General features: G+C 40.2%; 2 protein-coding genes across 3 annotated transcripts in view; one reads left to right on the top strand and one right to left on the bottom strand.

Annotated features, from left to right (window-relative positions):
* The window catches only part of eif2ak4 (eukaryotic translation initiation factor 2 alpha kinase 4), a 35,549-nt gene extending 20,005 nt beyond the window's left edge, over positions 1-15,544 (top strand). Inside the window, exons 15-38 of one of the 2 annotated variants that reach the window (XM_018742184.2) lie at positions 243-347; positions 485-548; positions 897-976; positions 1,136-1,237; positions 1,326-1,376; positions 1,789-2,025; positions 3,174-3,249; positions 3,387-3,508; positions 3,654-3,703; positions 3,803-3,971; positions 4,269-4,385; positions 4,676-4,741; positions 4,821-4,991; positions 5,474-5,608; positions 6,053-6,160; positions 6,668-6,796; positions 9,178-9,264; positions 9,686-9,798; positions 9,894-9,952; positions 11,241-11,338; positions 11,506-11,574; positions 12,902-12,946; positions 13,578-13,693; positions 15,262-15,544. In XM_018742184.2, the coding sequence (XP_018597700.1) occupies positions 243-347; positions 485-548; positions 897-976; positions 1,136-1,237; positions 1,326-1,376; positions 1,789-2,025; positions 3,174-3,249; positions 3,387-3,508; positions 3,654-3,703; positions 3,803-3,971; positions 4,269-4,385; positions 4,676-4,741; positions 4,821-4,991; positions 5,474-5,608; positions 6,053-6,160; positions 6,668-6,796; positions 9,178-9,264; positions 9,686-9,798; positions 9,894-9,952; positions 11,241-11,338; positions 11,506-11,574; positions 12,902-12,946; positions 13,578-13,693; positions 15,262-15,319 (2,427 nt within the window). In that variant the 3' untranslated portion in view covers positions 15,320-15,544. Of the gene's footprint in view, positions 1-242; positions 348-484; positions 549-896; positions 977-1,135; positions 1,238-1,325; positions 1,377-1,788; positions 2,026-3,173; positions 3,250-3,386; positions 3,509-3,653; positions 3,704-3,802; positions 3,972-4,268; positions 4,386-4,675; positions 4,742-4,820; positions 4,992-5,473; positions 5,609-6,052; positions 6,161-6,667; positions 6,797-9,177; positions 9,265-9,685; positions 9,799-9,893; positions 9,953-11,240; positions 11,339-11,505; positions 11,575-12,901; positions 12,947-13,577; positions 13,694-15,261 lie in introns of those variants that run through there. The other variant, XM_018742185.2, reaches the window with a different exon arrangement.
* A 4,064-nt stretch (positions 15,545-19,608) lies between these two features.
* LOC108928292 (cysteine-rich motor neuron 1 protein) overlaps positions 19,609-24,782 on the bottom strand; it is a 34,468-nt gene continuing 29,294 nt past the window's right edge. The window contains exons 12-15 of the mRNA XM_018742175.2: positions 23,570-23,791; positions 22,441-22,569; positions 21,905-22,083; positions 19,609-21,818 (exon numbers count right to left, since the gene is read on the bottom strand). Coding sequence (XP_018597691.1) covers positions 21,627-21,818; positions 21,905-22,083; positions 22,441-22,569; positions 23,570-23,791 — 722 coding nt within the window. The 3' untranslated portion in view covers positions 19,609-21,626. The remainder of the gene's footprint in view (positions 21,819-21,904; positions 22,084-22,440; positions 22,570-23,569; positions 23,792-24,782) is intronic.

Below are 24,782 nucleotides of genomic sequence, written 5' to 3'. Positions count from 1 at the left end.
TTATGCTGCAGAAATGAATCTCAGGTCAAACACCTCAGTTCAGATTACACTGGACAAGGTCAGTTGGTAGTGCAAGGAGCACCGTTTTTCCAGAAAGCAGAGGAATGAGGCACCAGGGTGTGCAGAAAAATGTTTGCCATGTTGCATAGAGAGCAAGGGAATGGCATTGCACAACACTCATCTAAAGTAGTCTTCCTATGTTCTTCACATGACAAGTTTTGTCTTGGTCCCCTCCCCACCAGGGAATGATTCATCGTGATTTGAAACCTGTTAACATCTTTCTGGACTCCCTGGACCATGTGAAAATTGGGGATTTTGGCTTGGCAACAGACCATCCTGCTAACGTGGTACGTTTAGAATATGAGTTTCCTTCTAGCAGGAGCTGAAGTCCATTAACATGGATTTAATACTTCTGCTAAGCATTGTGATCCTCTTCAAAAGTTAATTCTGCATTATGAGAACTTGTTTCTTTCTCACTTTATAGGCTGCAGGCAAGCTGGAAACTGAGGAGAGTGGCTCAGCTGTCGTACTTAAACCAGACTCCACAGGTAGCTTAGAGCCAAATAATGGACCCCCCTACCCCCCGTTTTTTCTCCCTTTCTGGTCAGTGTCACTGTCAGCCTTTGCCTCTCTCCATTCTTTAGATCTATCGTCCTTTTAAATGTACTTTTGTATCAAGTGATGAAGGTTTTGTACCTTTCAGTTCAGTTTTCTCCAGTCTTAGTTTTGTGTAACCACAAAGTCTTCAAACCTCAAAGAAGAGTGTATACAGTACAACTGGTGTGCATCAGTTTGTGAGAAACCCAGTTCATTCTTAGGTCTGCTGTCATTGTCAGTGCTGGAGTCATTCCCATCATTTGTCATGTTGTTTCTTCTTCTCCTTCTTCTTCCCTCAGACAACATGACTGGAATGGTTGGTACTGCCTTATACGTTAGCCCAGAAGTGCAAGGCAATACTAAGGCCACCTACAATCAGGTAAGTATTGTAAAATGAACAAAGTAAAGGACATAATCAACTGTAGATCAGTTGCTGGTCACACCCCTAATGGTTCGAGAGTAATGAACCTTGTAGATTAATTTCAGGATGAACTACTTTTCTTTAGTGTTTGACCTTAATCCATGTCTTATATTGCAGAAAGTGGACCTGTTCAGCCTTGGCATTATCCTGTTTGAGATGTCCTACAGACCTATGACCACCACATCAGAGCGGATCACTGTCTTGAGCCAGTTACGCAAGGTGAACTCTTAAGGAACACAGTATTTTCTGTGAATTTCAGATCACATTTCCAAATAATCAAAAATCCTGTTATCTTGGTTATTTCCAGGACTCTATTGAGTTTCCTGATGATTTCCATGAATATGCGATAGGACCACAGGTAATGTACTGTAAGGGAATATAACCCTTGTCTACTAGACACCCACCAATAGAGTAATATCATAATGCTTCCATTTAGCTTATCTTTACCATGTTTTCTAGCTGTCTGAATGACTTGGTTAAAAAACAGCTTGAGTGTATCACTTTTCAGTGCAATAACTTGATCCATTGGGCAAGACTTACATTCAAGATATATTGAGTATTAAGATTATTGTTTTAAAAAAACCTAAGGAGTGGGCATGAGGACTTTTAAACAAAACAAATGTCACATGAATCTTTATGAATAAAGGAATTACGAGTACTCTTGAACTGTTTAAAAGCAATTTATTACTGCAAGGTTAAAAATAAAAACCTTTCTGCTGTGGTGGACTGAAATCTTGTGCTTTCCACTCCTCTTTGTGTTGCACTCCCAGCGGAAGGTGATTAGCTGGCTGCTAAATCATGACCCTGCCATGCGGCCCACAGCCCAGGAGCTACTGAAGAGCGACCTGCTGCCACCACCGCAGATGGAGGAGTCAGAGCTACATGAGGTTCTGCAGCTCACCATGGCCAATGTTCATGGGAAGGCCTATCGCACTATGGTCAACCAGCTGTTCTCCCAGAGTATCTCGCCGGTTATGGACTACACCTATGACATTGATGTCTACAAGGTACAAGTCCTTGTTACTGGGATGCTTACTGCAGTTCATGTCACCGTGTTTTTCAGTAGTATGTCCACCTGAGCTTTTATTTAGCTTTAAATCCAGGTGAGCCAGAATTACAATGAATTGGTGAAAAGGACTTCAAATTGGTAGGTTTCCCATTTTCTCCCACAGATGTCACTGTAGAGTTGTGAATTGCTCTGGATGACTGTGCACACCCTTCTCCCAATATTTGAAACTACTTTTTTCTGGAGAGGCATTTTTAAAGTTACTTCCATTATTTTATATAGCAACAGCTTTAATCTGTGCTAGTACTGACTGAAGTTCAATAAAAAGTGATCCAAAATGTATACTACTATTAATAATCTCTTTTTTATCTTTAAAAAAGAACATTCTCCTGTAAAGCTAGTTTACCTATTATAAATCTCAAAATGTACTGTTATAGGTATAAAGTGTGTGGGTACATTATGGATATTCTGCCAGCGGAGCATAAGTTTTATGACACTTTTCACGTTTAGATGTGAACTGTAGCACAAGACTAAGTTTTATCAGCCTATTTGTGTACTGTTTATGGAATGAAAAGGAACGTTGATTAGCTGGAATCTAGTTGCCTAGACTGTTGTCATATAGGAGCCATAATTTAAATGGAATTTCAATGTGGAAGAGGGAACTGCAACAGAGTGAACTATGGGCGCTGTTTACTCATAGTCATACTGAGGACAGCAACTATGATGTGAAATATTATTAAACGGGTTCCGTATCACTTTGTAAATTGTTAGTTGTCAACACAGCTTTGTTTCCCTCACCGCACTCAATTCACTTAATCACTGATTAAGTTACTCAAACCTCTTTATGTATTTATCCACTGGGACTTGTTCCTGATATAAAGTGGATGGCTTCTTTAGTTCACTGTGGGGCTTGGTGTACTTCTTGACCCAAAAATTCAGATTACCAGGGGATGGACTCCTTATAGCAGAATGGGTGGCACAAATTCTTGAAGTCTGCAAGTGTGAAATAATTGTATAATGAGTATCCGTATAAAGGGGAAATGGTGTAATTACATCATCCATGTAACTGTTGCTGTGGGGCAAAGATGATGGAATTTAATTTTAGACATTTTCTTTGTTGCTCTAAGCAGGATTCTTTTTTTTTCCCAGGGAAGTTTTAATGTTAACAGTGTAAAACTACAGCAGTATGTATATGAAACAATAACTCGGATCTTCAAAAAACATGGTGAGCTTTAAGTTTCTGTCTGTGATGCTTGAAATTATTCTACTTCAGACATCTTCATAATTACTTATGGACCGTCTTACTTCAGTCAATCGACTTGCATATCACCGCGTACGTTTTGTGTCCGTGCTACTTTTCAGGTGCGGTGCGGCTCCAGACCCCCCTTCTCATGCCAAAAAACAGGACACTCTATGAGGGCAGTGAGCTGGCCTGCTTCATGGACCACAGTGGCATGCTGGTCACGTTGCCCTATGATCTCCGGGTGAGAAGGAAACGGGAAGCCGTGGATGGATGTACACTTAGTCTCACTTTACTTCATATGTCTTTGTTCATGTTCACTGTGACCGTTAGTCATTACAGTTGTGTTAACAGATTTTTTTTCCCACTGTTAATTTTTCTTCCTGTAGGTGTCTTTTGCAAGATATTTGGCAAGAAATAATGTTTCAGCTTTGAAAAGGTAAAATCATCTGCAGCATCTTCCAACTGGAATCAGACACTGGCTTCACATTTCTCAGAGGCAGTTTTGAAAAGGTGTTTCTCACGGTTTCTTTTTCAGATACTGCATAGAGAGGGTGTTTCGGCCTCGCAGGCTGGACCGTGCACATCCGCGGGAGCTCCTTGAATGTGCTTTTGATATTGTCACTCCTGCCACCAACAGTCTGTTCCCTGATGCTGAGGTCATCTACACCATCTCAGAAATTATTCAGGAGTTCGCTTCCCTGCAGGTATAAACCTGGACTTCTCACTAGGATGGAGTCCAAGTCTATGTTTCTCTGGGTGGCCTGTTTGCTTTGAATTCTTGTACTTTATTGCTGTTACTCCTTTTATAAATTTGGGCTTTGAGTGATTTAACCTAAAAGGGAAGCCTAATGAATAGGTTATCAAGCACAGAACAGGATATTCAACCTTCCTACATGTTGGACCTCTTCCAATTTGTGATAAATCCATCTGGGCAGAAAACACTATTGGTGGCTTTGCTGTCTGGGGATGTAGAGGTGATGCCTGCTTCTTGCCACTGACAGGAAAGGAACTATTGTGTGTACTTGAACCACACCAGCCTGCTGCGGGCCATGCTGCTGCACAGTGGCGTTCCTGAAGACAAACTTCTGCAGGCCTCCATCATCCTCTGTGATGCCATGGTGAGGACAATTTCTGCCTCCCAGAATGATTGTGTGGTAACTACTGTGGACGTGATTATGCGTTAAGAGCTGGTGGCATGTTCTCATTGCCAGCTCGGTTTTATATTGGAGTTTTAATTGCGGAACACTTTCCAACCATTTTTGTCTACCCCTCCGTTTTATTTTAGTACGTGTTTGTAATCTGCATAATGGATAGAAACACTCATTTTAAAACTTACAGTTGGTTTTGTTCCAGCTCTTCAGTTGTCCAGATTGTAAATATCTTGTTTCCATTTTCATGTCTCTCTCAGACTGAAAAACTAACACGACGTGAGGTGGAAGCCAAGTTCTGCAACCTGTCCCTGTCCACCAACAGTGTGAGTCCCTTTGTACGATTATAGAGGTTGCAGTCTCTCCAGGGAGTGCAGACCTTTTAATTGTTCTCGCCACCTTTAGTTGCAGACACTTTACAAGTATACTGGGCAGAAGGGGGAGCTACGTGAGCTGATACCCCTCATCAACTCTCTGATGAAGCAAAAGACTGCTCTCACCCAGCTGGCCAAGCAGGCTGTCAAGGACTTGGAGGAGATCACGGGCCTACTTAAGAAGTTGGGGGTCAAGCTTCAGGTGCATGCTGCCAAGCTCCACAGTCAGCAGTTTTTCTGTTTGCCATTCAGACTTCTCGCCTGCTGCTTTCCCACAAGTACAATGCACTGTGAATATGTGTTTCTTCAATGATTGTGTTTTTGTGTAGACCCAATGCACAAGCTGTTTACCCTCTAGGGACAGTGTTCTACTGACAGAGAATTTTGTGAGAAGAACAATTTCCACCTGTTTTCTATCAGCCCACACTAACAACACTGCACAGTTTGGCCATGTCATCTTTAGCCTTATCCTAAAGTTAGCGATGAGCAGCTGGATTGAATCTTTATTGCATTCCATTGTATGCACCACTTGTCTCAACCCACACACCCCATAACTCCTCTTTCTGTTACAGTAATTCTCATTAATTCTTCGAATCATGCCGTCACCCCCCTTTGCTAGAATGAGTGAATATTTTGCCCAGTGATGCAAGAGCAAGTAAAACGTGTCTTTGTTTGGGTATACAGGTTGTAGTGAACTTGGGCCTAATCTACAAAGTGCAACATCACTGTGGAGTCATCTTCCAGTTTGTTGCCTTTGTCCATCGCCGACGGCGCACAGTGGCTGACATTATAGCAGCTGGGGGCCGTTATGATCACCTGGTAAGCACCACAAAGGAAGTATTGTAGCCTTCAGTATTGATAATCAAGGCTTCGGCTCCAGACCATGTTCCTGTGGTGTAGGCAACAATTAGTGGTTAAAGAACTGGATTTCAGACCTGTACTTAGGGGCAGCAGGTAGCATAGTGGTTAGAGCAACCACTTTTGCACTCCAAAGTCCCATATTTAAATCCTGTCTATAGAAACCCTTGATCAAGGTGTGTACTCTAACTTGCTCCAGTGAAATTACCCAGCCATATAAATGGGTAAATAATTGTTAGTCCCTTTGGAGAACAGTACTCTAGCTTATTGAATAAGTATACATGGAAGAATCAGCTTTTACCTGGCTGTTTGGTGCTGTGTTCAAGAGCAGACATGGGAATATGTCAGTTTTTGAAATTCCTTTGGGTGCAGTGGCAGTAGTCATCTCTGTCGTTCTGACTCTAGATCACAGAGTTCTGTGGCCCTGGATCCCTTGCTCCGGTCCGCTCTGCTGTTGGCGCCAGCTTGGCAATAGACAAAGTCTGTGCTGTCCTGGCTAGCATGGAGGAACCGGTGAGTGAGCTAGAGTGTTACTCCACATTGTTCTAGTTGTGGTGTGATTGCAGATGGTCCTTCAGAGCATTAGTCATCTTGCAGAATTAGTCGACTGTTGTTACACAATGTATAGCAAAACGTTAAAATGAAATACAGGGTAATTGCCTTGTCCTAGTTTTGTTTTGACCTTTGAGTGAATTAGTTGGGGAAATTTCCTTAGTGGTTCAAAACGTATAACGTGATACTGAAACCTCTTTAAAATGTATATAGAAGTCATTTACTTCATTGCTTTACATATCACTAGTTAAAGGATTTCACAAGTCAGTTTGCTGTTGACCCACACAATAGTTGAACAGTTCATTAATCTTAAAATAGGATTTACATTGTTGTATCCCTGAGCGAGTTAAGTTGCCATTATTGCTTACAGTAATCTCACATGGTACAAAAGGTTTTTTAAAAAAAAGAAAAAGAATTGTATGCTTTGGATAAGGATGTAGTCAACACTTTTATTCCCTGTTTCTGCAGCCTGTGGTGAGTTCCTGTGATGTCATGGTGGTCCCTATGGGTCAAAATTCTATGGACAGAGCCATCAATGTCATTCAGAAGTTGTGGAGTACCGGGGTCTCAGCTGATATAGTTTACGATGCCTCTCAGGTAACAGTATGGTTCCTGAAAGTTCCCTCCCTCCCTCCCCTGTGCTCTGTCTATTACAGACGGCCCTCTACTTATGTAAATTTGGCTTGTGTAAATCTGGATTTACCTAAAAAAAAAAAATCCCGGCATAGACATTATTTACAGATAGCGCTTACTCATAACATCTGAAATACGTTCAGCGCAAGTCCACGTAGCCAGACAAGGCAGGAAGCTGCATCTTCCGGTTCCTGCATGTTTTGAGCCGTGAACACGTCCTCTCATTAGTGTAGTGCTTTTTTCGCATATTTTTTACCTATTTCATTATTTACAATGACTGGTGGTAAACATGCACTTGAGGGAGAACTGTCTTGCAAGTGTACAGCAACCGATTTGGAGATGAAATTGAAAATAAGGAAGTATATAAAGGTGGACAAAGATCATCATCTATAGTACAGGAACTAGGTTTAGCTGTATCAACTGTGAATACAATGCAGTAGTCTATTTTTTATCTGTGCTTTATAGAAATGTAAAAATTTATGTCATTCACTAGGTCTATGTCTTATTACAATATTTAATATGTCTGATATTTACTAGAGAACCATATTGTGTAAGTTTTTTGTACCTGTGTTTGCAACAAGTGGCTAGGGTAGGCTAGGCTATGTTGAACGGTGAGGGAAGGGGTAGAACTGACATATATAACTTTTGACTTGCGTAAGTGGTTGAAGTACAGTGTGTTTGCGCAAGTCGAGGGGTGTCTATATGAAGAGCCCTTCTGAGCCTATCGGGGGGCAGCACTAATCAGAATTTTACAATGGAAAATAAACTTTTTGTGTATCCAGTAGGAAATCTGCTACTTGTCTTGGAACTGTTGTTGAAATTTTAAGGGAACATAAGATTTCCAATAAAGAAAGTACATACTGACAACTTAATGTAGTTTTTAATACGAGACAGCAGTGTAACTTTGGGTTGTTTAAAATATTGCTACCTTTTTTTTCTTTTATCAGATTAAACCAATAGGAAACCATTTTTTTATTAATTAAAAAATATTTTTCTTGTCATATTGTTTTGATGGCTGTTTCAGTCTGACTTACACAGGCTTTCACTAATAATGTCCCAGATTATATTCATTGTTGTGTTAAAAGTTTGTCACAGTTGAACAAGCCTCTCACTGCAGCCCACTGTTTTACAACCCTCCATTATCTTGCTTATAATCCTCTTTTATATCAGCTTATCTTCTCAGTTATACATTTGTCCCACACCATGTCCGATGCAAGTCCCACTCACATTGTCGTCTTGTATAGATCTGACTCCGACTTTTCCTTGCTGCATGTCTCCAGTCATGGGCATGGGTGCTTATGTCAAAGTTTACACCTCTGCCACAGAAACAACAATTTTCAGGTTTTTTTTGCAATATGTACATGGCTGAAATAAGGATTAAGTCTCACACCAGCATGCTTTAGTGCGTTTTCTTTTATTACCCTAATATGGTTAACCTTGGCCACATGGCTTGCGCTTTCACTTTTCCTTAGAATTCCTCTTGCACGACACTTTTGGAATTTTGTTTGGCTAAAGCTGCCTGCCCTCTTAGACAGGAGCCAGTGAAATATCTGGACAAAAAGTGGATTACATGAGCTCTCATTTTGGGACAGAACAGTAGTGCTCAAATTCCATGCCATTCCAGTGGAATTTGTAATTTGTTACCTAACAGTAGAAGTGCTTGCTTAGCACATGTCATATTCCAGCCTTAACTCCAGAGTGCTAGGGTGTATTTGTGTTCTTGTGACCACCAACTCTGGTAAATCTTTACTCCTGCAGAAGGGCCCGATACCTAGTATCAGCTTGAGCCTGAACTCTGACCAGGCACAATTTAAAAACTAAAATCTGATGATGGTCAAATTAGTTCACGAAAGGGGAAAAGATGAATATTGGGAGCTCAACTGGTTGTGCTGTTAAGTGAGAGCACTGCTTTAGACCTGTACCATGACGTTCAGTTGCAGTGTACAGATTGAGGCTAGCTCGGGATCATCCTCTGGGACAGCTGTGGTTAGGGGCAGTGATTATGGGCTTGCATTCCTCGGTAGGGATATGCCACCATTGTGTGACTGGGAACCACAGTGCTTGAACCAGAGGGTGAGTCACTGGTTAATTAACGTTTAATGAATTTCAAAGTGTTCTATAGTCTCTACGGAGTTTTGTAATTAAGGCTTTGAGCTTCACTTTGTTTTTGTATCTTTTGGCTAATCTGATTCAGTTTTTTGCCCTCTTTCTTGGAGGGTATCAGGACTCTCCAGCTGTGGTGTCACATTACTTAAGCAGGCGAAGGATAGCAGGCATCTCCTGATCTTCAGAAGATGAGATTTTTTGGTGTGGTGATGTATGATCAGCGTTCCCTTTATGTTCAGTCCCAGGAGGCGGTACTGGAACAATGCCGACAAGCTGGGATCACCTGTGTGGCTCTGGTCTCAGACAAAGAGGGCAACTACATCAGGGTGAGCATGCTTTTTCCTCTTTACTGTAACAAGGATAAGAGCTGTCTGACCATGCAGGTGTGAAGGCATGTTTTGGGACTTTCCTGGGCTTTTAAAATTCTCCACCAGTCCACAGTGTAATTTATTCTCCCATTGTTTGCCACTTGATAGCACCTCTTATAAGTCTTGACACTGCAGGTCAATTAGTGTAGTTAGGCCTAGTGTAGGAAATGTTTCCTTATAAAGATGAAGCCAGTGGGAAATGCATTAAAATAGTCTGTCATGTGGTTGCATTTGTTCCATAGTGTATTTATTGGTTTTCCACATACGCTTAGAATACAATACTTTTTGCAAGGTGAAAAAATTACAATTAACACAATACTGAACAACGATATATGACTGATCAAACTTTTTCTGTTGTGTCCAACTCTGCTTTTCTCAGGTCAAGTCTTTTGAGAAAGATCGTCAGTCAGAGAAGAGAATTCCAGAAACAGACCTAGTGGATCACATAGTTCAAAAATGTCGGACCAAGTTTTATGAGGAAAGGAACAACAGGTACATCATTCTCTCTCACTACTCCAAAATACCCTGCAAACTTTCAGTTAACAGATTTTTTTTTTAAAGGATATTATTTTGCTTTTCTGTAACAGGGAAATGTGTGACAGCGTTTCTCTTCAGAACACCAAGGGGTCACTTCTGGCTACCTCAGGTACAGTAACTTCAGCAAGCTTGTAGTGAGTCTATCTTAGACAAGAATGAATGTCTTCACTGGGCTTGAGAGGTGGACGCACAGCATCATCTTACCTTTTCTACACCTGTTGAATCACATCTGTGTAAAGTAGGGCACAAATGGCTGGAGATTCCATAGCCATAGATTGTTACATAAATAAAACAGCCTTCTGGGTTTCATATTGGCTGTCTTCAGGGAGATTCTCTCTCTATGGGTAACACACACCAATATTGTTAGTGTATTATTACTGAATTGTATTATCTTGTACAGAGCTCTCTGTGGCTTTGATGAGAACAGTATTCTATTAAAATGTGAGTTGAAATTGAATTAAAAGAGAATTTACATTTATTATTTTAGCAGATGCTTTTCTCCAAAGCAATATACATCTCAGGAAAAAATATAATGAGTGGATTGCATGACAAAGAGATTTGGATGCAGATGTGATTCTTGAGTACAGTCAATTTCTCGCAATCCTCTGACAATATCCACCATATGAACCAGTATACATCACTCGAGGAGCTGCAAAAGGTTTACTCATTATTCAACAATTTGTAATAAAGATTAAATATTTACATGTTTATCATGCACTTAAAAAATCAGGAGAGAAGTGAGTCTGAAGAAGGTGTCCAAATGCTAACCTTTCTCGTCCTCATGATCCCAATGCATCTATTACTAGGGTCCATCTGTGTAGCCTGTAGTCCCACCCTTGTATTCTCTAACCTCATTTTTGTATTTGAATAAGCTTGTTTGCCAGAGGTTTCTCAATGCTTTTCGTCTCCATGCGTCCAAGGTGCTAATCTCTGGTCTCCTGTGATTGTGGTTACCTTTTTGTTTGATTCCATTAAACATACTGCATGTGACAGAAATACCTAATTAAATCTCAAACAATGACTGACAGTGTATGCTATGATGCAAGTCACACTAATCTTGGCTCATATATGGCATCCTTATAACTGAGATTTGTAATACCCCATCAGATGTAGCACTATTTTTACTGTGTAAAATTTGCATAATAAAATGGTCTCAAAAGATTTTACAGAATTTTTAAAAAAAAATTTTAAATAGCTTGATGTGTAAAATTATAGAATGAGTTCATTACTTTTCAAAATAGTGCTGTACATTACAGTACGGGACTGAGTTTTAAAACTGTAAATGGTGTGCAACATTACGGTAAAGGACTGAAAGTTCTGTTAGTTTGGTACTAGGGTTTATTTAGCATTTTAATATGGACTCGGTTGTCACTGAGATGGAGTGTGATGTTTGGTAGGATCATTGGAACCCCATGGGAGCAGTGCTGCAATGAATGTGAATCTCATCACTCCGGAGAAGGTGTCTGCCAGCACCAGGAGACGTTATGAAACACAGGTCCTTAAGCCAAATCTCTACAGGGAGTTCAGATATTGTGCTGTAATGTTGTGATGTAAAGTTCTTTCATGTCAACATGCCAATGGGTGAATTGTCACCTTTTAGACCCTGATTACGGCCACTGTAATGATAGGTTTAATTACTGTTTTCTGTGTCTCTTTATCCAGATACAAACTAGACTGCAGAACCTTGGGAGCAATTTGCAAAACAAAAGCAACGAAATTGAAGTTTTAGCAGTAAGTGGATTGATGTTTATGGCTGAATAAGAAGTTGGTCAGTTTATAATAGCAAAAAACAAGACAAGGAGATTGTCAATTGTGCTTGAATTGCTTGTCGTATTTAAAAAAAAAAAAAAAAAAAAAGCCCAGGAAGCATTCATTAATTCAGTCATCATGATGTATTTGCTCATCAGTACGCACTGACATATATATGTTATGTGCGGGCTTGCGGTTTTGACCATTTGCACTCCAAAGATTTGTTGTCTTTTTTTCAAAGGAAGGGATTTTTCCAGTTATTGTTCTCTTTGATGGTGTTGACAGCATATAATGTTTAATGGGTTAGCTGGTAGCATAGTGGTTGTTGCTGCTGCATTTGGACCCTAAGGTTTCAAGTTCAAGTCTGAATTTCAGCTGTAGTACTCTTGAGCAAAGTATTTACCATAAATCTCTCCAGTAAAATTACCCAGGTGTATAAATGGGTAAATCATTGTAAGTAGTGTAACATTCTAAGTTGCTTTGAAGAAAAGTGTCTGCTAAATGAATAAATGTAAATGTAACCATCAAGAAAATAGTACACTATCCAATTTCCGTAGTTCTGAGGACAGACAGAACCTCTGCCAAAAATTTGTTACATGACCGTAATAATTAAGAATTAGTTTAAATCCCATGTCTGACTCTCCCTCTAAGTTTTAGGTGAGATTTACAGTATCAGTCAAATTTCAGTGCGCTTGGCCATTCCTGGCAATACTTTTATGGGAGGAACTGGACAGTAGAGTGAAAGCAAAGCAATTCACAAATGCTCTACATCTCTGAAAATTGCTGCAGAAAAGCTGGGGAGAGATGTCAGCTGATTTCCTTCTCAAACTTTTTGACCGAATACTTTGTGAGTAGGGAATATTTATTCCTCCTTCAAGTGCACTAAAAATTTGACAGATACTATATAGTACACACGTTCAAAAGTACAATGCTGATTTTCATACCATTTTAGATTGCACCTCTTGCTTGTTTAACCAAGCATTGAGTATATAAAACGCAGTGCATTCAAGCTACATTTTTAGAGGTAAATTTAATACATTTGTCTTAGTTTGTCACACAAAACACCTTTCTTAAAAAAACTATGGTCTGTATTTAGCATTCAAGTTAAAAAGGCCCATACTGAAGAAATTAAACATTTTTGGGGCTGTGCTGGGCTGCAAGTGGATTTCATAAATATTTACAGCAAATTTCTACCACCCATAACTCAATCTGAACAGTTCCCTTAGTTCTCTGCATAGTGTAAACATATGTCTTTGTGATGAAATGCCCCATTGTATCCATAAGTCCTCACTCTATTGTTCACTTTCAGGTTGATCTGCCAAAGGAAACCCTCATCAACTTCCTGTCCCTGGAGGTTCGTGCCAAGCCTTGTTTGTCCTGAATAACACAAAGCAAATAATCAGTACCTGACTGGATATGGGTGGGGACAGGACAGAAGGGGAGGGTTCTGGATGTGTCTGGTGGGGAAGCCTTTTCTGGAGGAGACAGGAAATGGAGGTTCCCACTTCCTGCAGTCAGTGCTTATGTCAGAAATTCCACCCCAAGCTTTGCACAGATCATTGACTCTCAGTCCCAAGAGCAAGAATTCCTTGTCTTCCTAACAATGCCAACATAAAGCAGTTTAGAGGAAAACAGAATTTCATACCACTGAGCCAGTTTCCTGGTAAGGAGGAAACATCAGGCTTCTTAGTCATATAGTTTTATACAGTATAAAGTAAAATGCAACTGGCTCACAGTTATACAAGCAGTGTGTTAAATGCATAGTCGGCTACAATGTATTGCATATCACACACGTGGCTTTTCAGGTGTCAAGGAAAACACTTGCATGAACAACGAAACAAATTATAGTTGACACCATTTTCATCTAAGTCTCTGAGATACCTGGTATCAAGATCCCACGAATGCTCAGAATCTGTGGGTTTGGGTTGCCCACTTAAATGTCTAAAACTGAAAAGGATCCTTCTTTCTATTTTCCTCCCTTCCAGTTTGATGGTGAGGAGCAGTTCAATGTCAGTGTGAAGCACCTCCTCTCCCGCCTGCCTAAACAGCGCTACCTGAAGTGTATCTGTGAAGAGATCCACCGCTTCAAAATTGCGAAACAGTACGTAACCTACTACCAGAGGGTCTTTTTCTTTTGTGGACATCAAATGTAAGGCCTGTAGCTTTGTTACTCTTTTTGACATGAGGCGATCTTAGACAATCTTAAATTTGTTTGCAGTATGGCATCCACTCAAGGTCTTGCCCTCACTTTGAGTGGATCTCACTATAAAGTGTGTTTTCCGAGATTATGTGGGAGGATAGGGTATAAATAACCTGCCGTATTCCCAACTTTCTCACAAGCTTCCGGTCTTCTATGGATGCAACAAGTTCAACAGCCAGGAACTCTGATTTCTTAACTTAGGGACCCAGTAGCTTGCACAACTGGCATCTTCCTACCAGTCTCTCTTTTTTGGAGTTGTTAATAAACCAAACCCTGACTTGGTATGAAAAAGGGACCTGTCAGCACTATGTGCACTGGGTGGTGTTTTTTATTTTTTTTATTTTTTTTTTATTTTCAATTCCACTTAGAATTTGAATAGATTGCACAAAAGTCATTTGGTTTTAATTTGCCTCTCATCAACCTGTGAGAGCACATTTATGGACAATCAGCTTTGTTGCCCTCTCCAACAATGGGGATATTGAAAGAGGGTTTTATTTGTTTGCATGCAGTTTTTGCCAGATTTAAAACTCTGGTTCGAATGTACGTATGCATATGTTCAACTAGCTGAAAATTTTCTGGGTAAAGCCTTACATACTTAGTTATTGTGTGAGCAGAGGCTGCCATTCAACTTGATTTGAAGTGATCCTTATGCATGTTTGAGTCAGAAATCAGTTTTAATACACCGAGTGCCATCAGGGGAAGTGGTTTGGGTTTTACAAACATTTATTATACAAATCTATGTATAATTAGTGATGACGGTACTAGTATTTCTTGGTATAGAAACTTATTATAAATATACTGTGTATTATAGAAAAAGTTAAGTTTAATTTTGCATTACACAATGATTATAATGATAATGTTAATTTGGAGAAAAATGACTGCCAAATGAATGTAAATGTAAACTAGAAATTTCCAGTGTCAATCGATCAGGCCTACAAGGCTGAGAATTCTGGCAACAGCATTTTGCCTGAAAGAGAAATGGAAAGCAGAAGGTCAATATTGTGTTTTGTTCCACTTTCCAAGGATCGGAACATGCGTACCAGATTACCTGTTTACCACTGCAACAGTAATAGAGCCTGCTGTAAGGAAATACGTCAACCTCAGTAATAAACATTGGAACGCACTAGTGTATGAGCCTACAAAGGGGATGTAGATATGAGACAATTACAGCATGAACATGACACAAATATGAGTTAAAATTTCTGGTTAGGTGAGCCTGCATTATTCATAGCATCGAAGCAGCTGAGATATTGCTAGTGATTTGCAGCCAATATTCCCCTCACTGGTCTGGTGTAAACGACAAGTAGAGGGACAGGAAATGGTTAGGCTGTGAAATTATTTTGTTAATATGGAGGAAAAACTCGGGCCTTCTGGAGAATCAGGACCCTCTTGTTCAGTGGATATTGGTTTTTGTTACTTTTAGTAGCAAAATATTCACCACAGGTGACTTTTTTTTTTTTTTTTGTCAGAGTCGCTGTTGTAGTTTTATATAGCTACAAGGATGACTACTACAAGATTCTCCTGTAAACCAAAGGACGGCCATTTCCAGAGGACAAGCTGCCCTGCAAGTGCAATCTTCTTAATGGTTGTGTAACCTGCTTGAATGGAGCCAGTAACGGTACTGAAAGGATGAAGCCTGAAGTGCCAATTGAATGTGCTCTAGTATTGCTCCACCAGCTCCAGTGCAGTCAATTTTTCAGCCTTCCTTTTAATTGCATACCGTTTCCAGTTCTGGGTAACAAGTATGGATTTGCCAAGTTTTTTTTTTTTTTTTTTTTTCTTTTTTTCCTCCTCCCATCGTTTGTGTTAAAAGGAATTTAAATTGGTTTGGGAGAAAATTTGATTGAAATAATGTATTGTTACATATTAAAAGTTTTATATTTTGCCAAAAATGTAAAAGGAGAGTTCATTTACTGCTATATTTCAGATTTTTGTTTCTCACGAAGGAGTTCTTGACTTACTGTAGCACACATTTATGAAATGAACATAATGTGTGGCCCTGGCCAGGAATGTTTTTCAGGCAGCTGTTTCTCCAATTCAGCTGATTCTGTGTGGTTTTATTGACCATTTAATGGACCACAGGTAATATGTTGGCTGTTTGTTTATTGTGTCATGCGTGTGAGTTTAAACATTTCATAATCTCAACCTCATACATACACCAGTCTTATGACATTGCCAAAAAAAAAAATGGTAGTGGATTAACATGGCAGAACACATAAGTTTAACATTTTGTAAAAACCTCAGTTCAAGAGTAATTCTTGATGCTACTCTTACGGGTTTTTCTGTTACCAAGTCCTAATAATCCTGCCTTAAAGTGTGCTGTCATTTCTGATGATACTGTCTCATATTTTTAGGTGGTGGGTTGGAGCAGCAGTATACTATTATACCCACAGAGGGTATAAGGTAAAATGCTACTTTTTGACCCTGGTTCCACATCTTCAGAAATATTCAGTACAGTATTTTTAAGTAGGGCTCAGTCCAGGAAGTTCTTTGTTTTGGCTGAGTGGTAAACTTATTGTCTGGACTAAATTCTTTAACCTTTCTCAGCTGGCACCAGGAATACTGGAAAAATGCTAGCTCTCCAGGTCTGTGGGTTGAATAGCTCTTATTTATTTTTTATTTTTATGTGATATAAATTTAAAAAATAAAAATGTGTGCGCAGTATAGTTGCTGTCTTGTAGTAATTCACATAACTAGCGCTAAATGAGATAGTGGGGCCAACAGGGGTGTAATGGTGAAAGCTGTCACTTTCTGCTTTTCTAAGAACCCAGGTTTGAATCTTCCTTCTGTTTTACTATTTATTATACAAGGTGCTTACTTTTATCCAGTAAAAATTACCCTGCTATCAAAATGGGTAAATCAGTTTAAAAAGTTTAACGGTGCAAATTGCTTTGACAAAAAATCAGATCAATTGAGGTAAAAGGTAATAAAGATAACTACTTGGTCATTGCAGACTTGGGCAATGATATGTTGGATTAACAACCGGATACTTTTCATCATTAATGTTAATTACATGACATGGTAAGTTGTCATGAAATCAAAGAATCTTTGTTAAAATTACATCAACACAATAAAGAATTTGATACAGCAGTCCCTGGCAGCCTGTCCTCTCTGCACAGGACAAGTTCAGCTGTGGCCCGTGTCAACCGGGAGTGAATATCTGGCACTTTGACTGAAACCAGCACTTGTGAGACACATTTTGAGATTCACTGGAGATGTTGTTTGGCTGCTTAAACTTCCTGGGATTCTTTGGACTGAGCCCCACTGGCCTCTTGTTATCTGTTATGAACCAGCTACTTTTAGTGGTAGAGTAATAGCAGCAATCATCTGCACTCAGTTGTATAAGTTAGGGACAAATTGGTGAACCACCTGTGTTGTGGCTATTGTAAAACCATTGGTGTGCTCTTCTTACAGAGGGAGCGCCTTTAACCAAAACCTACATTTCTGCCTTGGCTGCCTCGCACCTGTAACATAGACTTTGAAATGGATGAAGGTTTACGTCTCTTCTTGTCTATGAGGGATTAGGACTCCAGCATCCTCCTCTTTTTTCCAAAGAGATTAGTGCAAGTAGTGAATATAATCTGTTTGGTGTGCACAGTAGAACCACTTTCCATGAATACCTGTGGGTATGAGTTCATGATCTAAGCCTTTTTGTATTTTATTTTTTCCTGTTCTCCAGTTTTGCCCCTGAATCTTGACTTCAAGTATCCATTAAGGCTTCCTGGAAATAGCTATGGTTTCCTAACTCATTCTCAAGTGCATACATCATGGTGTACTCACAGGTCCAGCAAACAGGAATGTGTCTGCCCTGAAGTTATGGGAATCATCTTGTAGTTGACTTATTTACGTGTTTAGTAATGAAGGATACAGTATAAGATTTGGTCATGTAAGTGTGAGCTTGACATTTTTATCTGTGAATTACTCATCCCCTGTTGTTTGTTCTCCCAGTGTCCAGTTTTTCTGCTTATCCAGTCTACAGTTAATACAGCTTATCATTAGTTGGTCTAGATTTTCATTCATCCATTCTGAGATGTCAGGGTCTGTGCACTTTCCATCTGGTCCATTGTAGTAACCTGAGATCACATTTGAAAATTTGCAGCATGCAGTTGTGTGAGTAAGATTGTGAGAAACACTGCACTGTTGGAACTGTGTACCCATGCTTTCAGTTGTGTTCTGGCACTCCACAGTCTGGCCCCCGTACTCATATTTGTGTTTGCATGATCTCTCTTCAACTATTGTGCTTTACTTTGCTTCTTTCTCTCACACACACAGTGTCTACAACTGTGTGTCCTGAGCGAGGTCACTTTCTGGATAAGGCGTATATCCCAGCAACACAGGGCGCAAGGCTGAAGGGGGAGAGGGCACACCCCGGACGGGATGCTAGTCTATCGCAAGGCAGCCCAAGCAGGGCTCGAACCCCAGACCCACCACAGAACAGGCCCTGGCCAAACCCACTGCACCCCTGCTTTTCTTCTTCTTTATTTAAATGAGAAATATAGCCTTTCTCTTCCTCAAGCCAGTCCATGCACACTGTCAGTAAGTTTATGGAATTGTTATTTTTTTAAAAATTTCTTTTATATGCACATCATGCTCATGGGGTCCAGGCACGGCTCTCCTGAAAAAACTGTGTAAATAACTTGCCTTTACAATATAGACCCAAAGCGAGTATGAAATAACTTTTTAATTTCTGCACTTATTTACAAAATTGAAGATAAAATATAATGAAATGAAAGAAAATTGTCTGTGCAGTTCCAAAAAAACTTTTTGAAAGCAATCAATAAGTGTTTTTTTTTTTTTTTTTTGTAAATGGTTTTCCTGGAAGAAAATGTGAAAAAGTAAAATTGCATCGTTAGTATTATTCATTCTGTTTTTAATATGTTGCACTACTTTTTACTGATGATATTATACATCCTTCTGGGTGGTTTTGGGGTGAATTTGGGATGGTCTTGGAACCAGTAATTTTCTAATTTGGTTTTTTGATATTTGGTTGTTTTTCAGGAGTTAAGATCAGATAACAGGGTATAAGTGTATATACATGCTGCTGTGATCATTACATGAACTTAAGCAGTAAGAATCACGTAAAGATCCAAACGGTGATGTGTTTAGGATGGTTCAGACCTGTAGCTTTGATTATCTGGGGGAAAGGTCCTGAACTCATGGTCCCACATGACTTGTTTATATCCACCATTTGTCCAGATGTGAGGGTGAACCAATAAAATTTACAGAATGGAAAAGATGTCCCAAGAGCCAGATGGTGGCCCATTGAGGAGGGTGCGGCACTTAAGTGAAGTGGGATCTGTTTCGCTACCAGATTTCTTTCGTTCATTCCTCTGTGTGGAAAGTCAGACGCCCATAAATGCAAGGCCAATTGAGGCCAGTTGGCCCCTGGAAATTTCACTTGTGTGTTCAATGAAACAGCCAGGCCTTGGTCAGGGAAGTATTTCATAGCTTCATTGTTTTCTTTAAACTTAGTGGGAATTCAGTGTGGTTGGAGGTCATTTAGGATTTATATTGTTGTAAATGAATGTGTTATGGACGTCTTTGTGTGTAGCTCATTAGGCCCTATTCAAACTGTGGTTCAGTGCATCTCATAATGGCTAAAGATATGTTGGCGTGCCCTTGATGAAACTGTAAAAGAGTAAAATTATAGGTCTCTTGAACAAGTAAAAATACTAAAAATAATGATTGTTACTACTACAATTCAAATCACCTTGTGGGGAATTTAATTACTTGTCACGGGGCGGTTAAACAAAAATGTTAACAGTACTTAATGGAGTTACAGTACGAGTATGAAGTTACACATAAATATTGGAGGACACTTAAAGGACATCTTTGGAGTGATATGACTGCACTAATTCCACCTATGACCTGTCATGGTCTTTATTGGTTCATAATCTAATAAGAGAAGACAAGCTTTATTATCCACACTGTTTTATTCCAAGAAAATAAAGGCCACTGTTACAGTTCAAACATCTAAGAGGGGTATTTACAGTTTCCATCTGAGAAAATAAATAAGCCTAAATAGCAAAGCAGATACAGGTGGGAAATGGTGTATAGTATCTACTACATACAGCAGCTTTGACTACAATGATTACTTGCCAGAAAGTACTCATTTAAACTATAATATTAATAAATAAAGCTATGTGAAAAAATAAATAAGGTACTCTGTATGCTACTTTAATCTACTCTTTATACATTTAGAAATTACAAACACAAAGCCTGAACTGTACTTCATTCACAAAGACCTCATATCTTTTTCATAAAAACAAATATTTAAGTCTTGGATTTTGGTTCTTTAGTGCTCCATATGGTGGCATACTGATTTACTGTTTCTAAGTGTTTCTAGTCCTTTTTTTAATGTTACACATGTATGCTGCATTACATGCATTGCTGTGTGATGTACACTACGGTCAGACAAGGTTAGGCGCCGTTTTCCCGAAACAGTTATGGTCTGACTTCAGACCTTCACAAGCATTGCTGCTGTAAGCTTTTGGGTCTTTTAATATGGAAGTAGTGAACTAGGGAAATCTCTGCCATTTTAAATGAAGTTTTCATTCACACGCAACTTTTTGCAGCAGCATTATATACAGTATATTGTGTTTTAAAAACTATTAGGTCTGAGGCTGCCTCAACATCTTACTGCATTCTGGAGCTAATTTAGTCTTTTGTGTTAATTTCCTTTAAGTCCTGAAAACATCTCAGGCAAAAAGATGACAAAAACAAATTAGCACACAGCCAATATCAAACAACCAATAATATATAAATGTAAATAAATAGTAAACGCTATGTAAAGATGTTCTCTCAGAAAGATTATAAAATATTTCTCCTATCAATCAATTTTTTGTGAATTGGTGAGATGTCAAAGGTGAGGCACCCCTCCACAAATTTTCCTCTGGAACTGATCTTGTCAAATAGTTGCGGCTGTTTTCTTCAGGGGTTTTTATATGTAACATTGAAAACAAGATCCTAGGTACTCATTATTGGCTTCTCAGCTTGATGGAGATGATGGACAGCATGGCTCCCTTATGTGAGGAAGATGTGGCAATGTCATTTTCCATCATTTAGTTAAACACCCAGTTTCAGGTCTTTTTCAAAGTCCTATTTCTGTGCTATGTATAAAATTCATGGGGATGAGGAACCAAAGCCTAAAACAAAGAGCTGAGGAGAGCTAACAGTGCAGGATGTACAGTATATCTGCAGACATGGGTTCAGTAGTGTTTCGTGTCCTTCATCACTCTCATAGGTCAGTTTGAATTCCTAACTGGTTGCTGTTGCTTTGGTTGAAATAAAAGATTGAAAGTTCCATTCTTGGGAGTCACTGGGGAATGTTTAGTCAGGTGTTCACAGCTTGAAAACTTGCCACCAGCAAGATTTCAGCAGCGGTAGTTGAGAAGTGAGTGTGAAAAATAACATGTTACACATATGTAAATATACAAGCAAGATATGTGGAGCCACATATATCTTAAAGCACTTCATATTTGCTTTTATTAGTATCCAGTCACCACTCGGCTTGATTTCGGCTGATGGGAGAAGAGAATTTTCAGCAGCATCCACAGTGCCAAGCTGAACCACTGTCCCGTTGCTGTCCTCCCAGAGAGTGTGGCTTCCTGTTCATCCCTTAAAAATTAACTGGGTCTTAAAGCTCCCAACTTTGAAGTCTGGTATATTAAAAGTCAACAAAATGCTCTTTTGCAATGGATTTTCCTGCAGAACCAAAGCTCCTTGTCTGTTTAGGGGTTGGCCTTGAGCATCCCAGACTTGTGTCTTTGTGATCTTTATGGAAAAGTATGGGGTGAAGACAACATATTCCATGAAACGGGCCACTGGAGCAGGCCTAATACAGGTCCCTGCCAGGCCCCTGGCTGAGTTTTGCCCTGGGAATACTTAGCCTGTCCCTGCACGGTGAGCTTGCTTCAAGGCCAAAGTGGACCCCACTGTCATTTTTTGTGCTCTGGAACTTGTTCTCCTTGGATGGTTCCATATACACTACAGAGCTCTTGTTAATGTGCTTCTGCAGGATCACCGTCTGGAGTGAAGGAGAGGAAATTTCAGGAATTTCAGTCAGAAAGGGCACATTTTCCAAGGTCACATGTACCTGCAACAGGCTCCTACCTTTTTTGGTGCACTGTAGCAGGACATCTGCACCCACTTTTTTTTCTTATTGACAAGGAGTGCAATGACAAGGAAGATGACGATGGCCAGGAGGAGGCCAGCAAGGATCCAGGCTGCTGACTGGTAGATCATCACTACTTCTGTCTGAGTGGGGAATTCTTCATTTAGGCCTTTCCCACCTAGAGGATTGAAGAGTATGATGGAGATCTGGACCTCAGTTTATCTCCCTGGGACCTTCCAGTGGCTCTGTGAGCCTAAGTGAAAGTAGTTCCTTTTCCAAATTTTTTCCTGTAGTATTACAAACCATCCTAACTCTAATAAGCTGGAATGTTTATAAAGACTTTTGTAGACATGCATTTTGTACTGATAAGCCTTATTGTTATTCTGTAAGATTTTATGGAATATTTTTATTGTAACTGATTTTAAAGAATCTGGTGCAGATGTGGGTCACGTTTGACTCAGCACCTTATATGCATATACTATGGTTTTTACCAAGTACTTTGGAGGGGTGCAGAGTTATTGTGAGATTGTCTCACCAGTAGCTGCCACAATAGATGGGATCCCGGTGGTGGTGGTGATCCAGATCCCACTGTCTGCCGGAGACAAGGTATTCTGTTTGGCTGCCGTGGTAGACACAGTCACTGGAACTGTTGTTGTTGTCACATCTGATGACACAAAACATATATTGTAAGCAGCTACAAACACGTGACCAGTTACAGAGAGCCACCAATTCACTTTGAATTCCACAGGATTTGAGGTGAGCCCTGCTGGTTTTAGAACACGGATTTACTCTTCTGTGTGTTTTAATCGACTTCCTGTGGCTGACTATTGTGGACTCCCTTGCATAACAGGTTGTTTTCCGCAGCCCAGATACAAGAACAAAGGCAAGGTGAAGCAGTAACAAATCAAATGGAACAAAGGTGGCCGGGCCGGGTTTCTCGGCAAAGGAAAAGCTGACATGGAGCTTTGCTTTTCCAGACGTATGCGGCAGATGTTGTGCCATTCAATGGGAGACAGGAAGTCTATGTGAATGTTTCTCACTTGGATCAGTCTGCGTGTTATGGAATGTTGCCAGTGGCAAACTTATTTTTCCTGGTTGTACCAGTGAAACTGTCACCAATCTGCTTTCTTTCTGCAGTCAAGACACTCGGCATGGTTTCAATAGGTGTTTTATTAGGCACTGACGCCGCTCAACCTAGAGTTCCTCAAAGCTGACTCTGCTTACATTTGGGCCAATGAACCCCAAGGGGGAGTTTTACCACCCACAAGTCTGCCCTTTTAAATTAAAATAATACATTTTTAATGAATTTCATTATGTGTTCTTTGTAGCTGTAACTGTTTCATTAAACCCTCATTGGGGAATTGCTCACACTTGTGATGGTGCTTTTAATACAGTTCATAGGAGAGCCCTATAATATTACCCTAATAAACTTCATTAACTATTATCCCATTCCTGTCCTATGTACTGTTCACATGTTAACCAGCAGGAATATGCTTTCACTGACTCCTGGTGTTTCAGAATCAGGATTGGTGGAGTTTAGGTTTTGCACCTTTGGCTTTCTGGATAAGGCGTATACCCGTAGCAGTTATAAAGTGCTGTCTGCAGCTGTTGTGCCCTATTCTTGTTCTGTAGGACCTGTCCAGTGTAAGAAGGATGGGACATACCCAGGCAATGTGGGCAGCACTGGCCCTTGCGCAGCACAGGCACTCTGCAATTTGCTGGTGGACACTGGTGTGAGAAGCACTGGATGGTGCCATTGATGCATGTGCAGCTCGTGCAGGCATTGGCCTTCCAGGAGTCACCAGCCAGCAGGATGTCCCCCTCGCTGGAGATGCAGTACTCCAATTGGCTGCTGTTGACTGGGAGGAGGGGCTTGAGCTGGTCCTCTGCAAGGACAAGAGGATGGTGTCAATATGGATCTCTACATTATGATACTACTCCAAGACAAGTAACTCTTGAGCGCTTAAGACACTGCGCTTCCTCCTGCGAGCCAGAATATCAATGAATGAGTGCTGATACAAGTACAGACATGCATCGCTTAACGACGGGATACGTACTGAGAAATGCCTTGTTAGATGATTTCGTCGTTGTGCGAACATCATACAGTGTACTTATACAAACCTGGATGGCATAGCCTACTACATAGGCACACATGCACATCATCTGAAACCACTCATCCCATACGGGGTTGCGGGGAGCCAGAGTCCAACCTGACAACACAGGGGGTAAGGCTGGAGGGGGAGGGGACACACCCAGAACAGGACACCAGGCCATCGCAAGGCACCCCAAGTGGGACTTGAACCCCAGACCCACCCAAGAGCAGGACCTGGCCAAACCCACCGCGCCCCCCTGTACTACATAGGCTACCTAGGCTATATGGTATAGCCTATTGCTCCTAGCAAGAGATGCGGTAAACACGAGATTTATGATGCTGCTGCCAGCATAACGCAGCATATTGTTTTGCAGTAAACCTTTTTATAAGTAGAATGAGTACAGTCTTAAATAATGAGCGCAGTACAGTAAATACATAAACCAGTAACATAAGTATTTATTATCATTATCAAGTATTATGTACTGTACATAATATTATGTGCTATACTTTTATATGATAGGCATCGCAGTAGGTTTGTTTACAGCACCACCACCACGAACATGTAACACGTTGTGCTCCGATGTTACGACGGCTACGACGTTGCTAGTTGATAAGAATTTTTCGGCTCCATTATAATATTCTGGGACCACTGTCGTATATGCAGCTAGTCATTGCCCGAAACGTCGTTAAGCGGCACATGATTGTATAGTCTACAAAACCGCTATCTGCCGATTTTGTGCAATCCTTGTTCTCATTCCCTTAACCCATGTATTGAAAGCTCTGAC

This window comes from Scleropages formosus, chromosome 15 (assembly GCF_900964775.1).
Source record: "Scleropages formosus chromosome 15, fSclFor1.1, whole genome shotgun sequence".
NCBI lineage: Eukaryota > Metazoa > Chordata > Actinopteri > Osteoglossiformes > Osteoglossidae > Scleropages > Scleropages formosus.
The sequence above is the reverse complement of the archived record's forward strand: the minus strand, read 5'-3'. Positions and strand labels throughout refer to the sequence as shown.